The following is a 3941-nucleotide window of genomic DNA, read 5'->3' as shown; positions in this document are numbered from 1 at the left end:
CACAACGCGTTAGCTCTCCCGGGGTTGAACCAGTAACCTGCCCCTAAAGAGGGGACTACGGAAATCAGTTGATCTGCCCGGAGGGGACCTCAAAATTGAAGTCACTGGACTCGATTTTCTTTTATGTATATTGACACTTTTAATTACATGTATTGAGTCTCAAATTTCATACATTCTTCTCCCCTAATATATATTTTTTTGTGTTTCCCTTCAAAACGTTCTCTTCAAATACTTATTGCAGTCTTTTATTCCTTCGAGTCGTTATATTTCTTCCATTCAGCCTTGTATTTGAGAGATGTGACATTAAACATAAAAAAGAAGAACCAAAAAAGAAAAAAAAACACAGTTTGTGGATCAGAAAAAAAAAAAGGAATTAAAACTTGTGTGGGTACAAAGTAAAAATATTATCTCGAAAATGTAGTAAGATGCAATAAAAGTTCTTCATAGCCTGAAATTCCCAATTGGTCCTCGGCTCCCCATCACCCTCGCCTGAGCTCAAAATTCCCCGCAGTCAGCAACGAGAGTCCACAGTGTCGTCAGTGAGTGAGAGAAAAGCAGAGGAAGAAAAACTCACTTCCAGAAATGGCATCATCGGCATTGAGATCCAGCATTCTTCGTCACATCAGAATCCCAGTTTCCCAAACCCTAACCCTAAATGGATCTACTAAACTCGGGTCCGTCCGATTTATGTCGTCGCACGACGATCACCTCGACAAGGAAGAAGTCATTGCAAGAGTCCTCGACGTTGTCAAGAGCTTCCCAAAAGTTGACCCTGCCAAGGTCTTTGTCCTCTCGTTTATTCTTCAATTTCTATCTTCCTTTGATGCTTTTAAGTTTCTCCTGAATTAGTGGTAACAGGCATAAAACGTGCAATGATTTATTTTATTGGCTATTAAGATGTTCCGGGTTTGACTTTGTTTAATCTAGTAACTGTTTTGTAAACATCTGTTTGTGGTGGTTGACAAATTTAAGGGATTTAAGGGTTGACAAATTTCATTGTTTATGGGTATCTGGGAGCTGGAATAGGATAGAGGAAGGTGGGTTTGGGAGATGTATACTTCTCATTCGTAGATAGCTATTTGCCGGTGTTGAATTGTTCTGGAATGTATACAGTTTATGACTACATATGGGCCTTATCAGGTTTAGTCTATGCAAGAATTTCTGTTATTTGAGTGGTGCTTCGTACGACGGCTTGAGAATGGCGAAAAAGTTTGTCGAAGCAATTAATTGTGAAGTTTGAAGTTTTTACATATAGCAAGTTCAGAAACTAGGCATTGAGGTGTTCTTTGTTAATGAAATGAAACAAGGACAGGCCGTTACAGACTCAGACACCGAGCTGGTTGCTCCTTTGGATAGATTTGCAGTAGTATAATAAGTTAGAAATTTCAACTTGGGATAATGAGTGTAGTATTGTGGGCTTTGAATTGGGATTCTTGAAACTTTGATTTTGAGCTGCTTTATCATTAATTGAAGTACAATCTTAACTATCATCTTCAGAAAAAATTTCTCTTCAATAGAATCTTCACGTGGTTTGATCTGCATTTGCTTGCTGCTAAATAGCGTGTCGTCAAAATCTGTATTGGGATAACATTTTGGCCTATACTCTTGGAGCTAATTTTTTGAAGATGTTTATTGAAATATCAGAAAAAAAAGGCTCCTACTTTAGCGATAATTGTAGAAAATCTGAATCAAGCATGGGCAGGGACTTGTAGCATTGGGAAAGCGAGTTTTGATATGCACTTGCACTGACAGTTGTTAGCGATATATTTTGGGTTTTTCTTCCCCTGCTACTTCGATTTGTGCTGAAATGACACTACAGGAATGTAACCCTCCCCCTCGGGTGGGCACCTAAGTAATGGCATTTAGATTAACCAGGTGTACATGAGTAGAAAGTTGCTGAACTTGAGGCTTCTTTAAGAAAGAGCAGTAGGCTCCCTGAAAGGGCTTGGGAGGTAGGAGTTTCGTGGTTCTTGGTTATGATATTTTTCTATGAGCAGCCTCTACTTGTCAGCTTTAGTGCATTGGGTGTGATTTGATGCAAGCTTATCCTTGCTGTTTATGCTGGGTTGCTTTTCCTGGTGAGAGGATCATACTCTAGCATGGGACTGCCTGTTGTTATTGTTGGGGATGTACTTCCTGTCTAATCCTTGGTGCTGCTAGTTGCTTTATAGTGCAACTATGAAACATCATTCCATCAGGTTTTTTATTATGAAGCGATCTGTTGTCTTTTATACTAAGAGTCAATTCAAAAGAATATCTATCAGCAACGTATTTGGATATGGGAGAACAAACAAAATTATCAGACTGCTGGTTTCTTTTTCTTCTTAATCTGTATGGTAAGCTGGTCATATGGCAACTTTTTGTGCTTGAGATGATGACATGGTAAGCTGGTCATAAGGTAGTTTGCTACCTTCTTGCTAGAAAGACGAGCATGTAATATTCAGATATATTGGGGCTTTTCTTTGTCTTAACACTGACATTTGTTTTGCTGATGTCCTTCACTTTAGTTCATCTACCACTATCTGTCGATCCTCTTGTATCTATCATTGAAAAGTATTGTTAAAACCTTCATAATTGGCTTAATTGTTCTTGTAACCAGTGTACATTCTGGGCTCCAATGAAGAAAGTTGTTTTCCTTGAAGCCCTCTAAACTAGTTTAAGACACCGGCACTCTATCAACTAAATGCTTTTGGGCGGTACAATTTGACATAATTATAATGCATGATAGATGTACAGAACTCTTCTTCTTCATCAAAAGAAATGTCTATTTCAGTATTTGTAACGTCAATTGTGTGAAGTTTGATGTTTGTTGAGGAAATTGATTTTGCGCTGGCAAGAAGACAGGTCCTCTCAATAATAGGCTTCAATATAAAAGAATAAAGGAAACCAGTTTTCTGTTGGATCTAGAATGATGAATTGAAATTATGGCATATCTCATGCTGTTTCTTAAATTCATTGGAATAAGGAGCTGTTAATGTCAGATTTATGCATGTTGCTTGGAAAGTACACAGTCAATCTGTTGCAGGACCTTACATTATTGTCTCCATTCCTACGATTATCCATCAATTGTGTTTCCTGACAGCATATCATTTTATTTTGATTAGACAACAAAGGATTAGTTGAATGGAAATCGAAATAGTTGCTGACTTCTGCTTCTTGTGCTGCACCTGTACAGGTGACTCCTGATGTTCATTTTCAGAAAGATTTGGGATTAGATAGTTTAGACACTGTCGAGATCGTGATGGCACTGGAGGAAGAATTTAAGCTTGAGATCCCGGACAAGGAAGCCGATAAGATTGATTCCTGCCATCTTGCAATCGAATATGTCTATAACCACCCAATGGCTGGTTAAATTTTGCTACTTTCTTTTTGTTTTTGTCATTTTCTTTGAGAAGATGATGTTACATATTGCCCTCTCTTGGTTTGACTGGTTGGAATGTTGTAGAATTCTGTCACAGAACCGGTGGGGAATAAAGCAACTCTGATCAAACATAATTTCTTTTACAGGTTTGGGACTCCAACGTTTATTTTGAAACCAGATCGACCGGTCGAATCGCAAACCGGTCATGCGTTCGGTCCGATTTAATGAATAATTCAAAGATTCAATTGAATTGGTTAAATTCAATTAAGAACCGTTTGAACTAGTAAAAATGGGGAGGTTTAACCAGTTTTTATTAATTTTTTATTTTCTAAAACAAATTTTTTGGTTTTTTCAAAATTTTTAATACAAAAATAAATAAAAGTTATTAAACCTTTGAATCGGTTGAATTGTACATTAGAAAGTTTTTTTGGATCAACTTTTCGGTTCGAGTTTAAAGACATTGTTTAATTGGATCCACTCTTCAAGTCTAGAATGAGATGTGCCAGAGGCAACTTGTCAAATCTTAATGAATTTTGCAGTTGTCTTAGTACATTAATATGTTAGAAACACTCCCAACGAT

The 3941-nt window shown here is 37.4% G+C and overlaps 1 protein-coding gene across 1 annotated transcript; it reads left to right on the top strand.

Annotated features, from left to right (window-relative positions):
* Nucleotides 1-483: 483 nt before the first annotated feature.
* On the top strand, nt 484-3504 carry LOC113761618 (acyl carrier protein 1, mitochondrial-like). Its single transcript, XM_027304686.1, has 2 exons — nt 484-780; nt 3176-3504. Exons 1-2 carry the CDS (start codon nt 583-585, stop codon nt 3350-3352), a joined length of 375 nt encoding a protein of 124 aa, XP_027160487.1. The 5' UTR covers nt 484-582; the 3' UTR covers nt 3353-3504.
* The last annotated feature ends 437 nt before the right edge of the window (nt 3505-3941 follow it).

The sequence above is a fragment of the Coffea eugenioides genome, chromosome 2 (genome assembly GCF_003713205.1).
Source record: "Coffea eugenioides isolate CCC68of chromosome 2, Ceug_1.0, whole genome shotgun sequence".
Classification (NCBI taxonomy): domain Eukaryota; kingdom Viridiplantae; phylum Streptophyta; class Magnoliopsida; order Gentianales; family Rubiaceae; genus Coffea; species Coffea eugenioides.
Note: the sequence above shows the minus strand (reverse complement) of the source record. Positions and strands in the feature narration are given on the sequence as shown.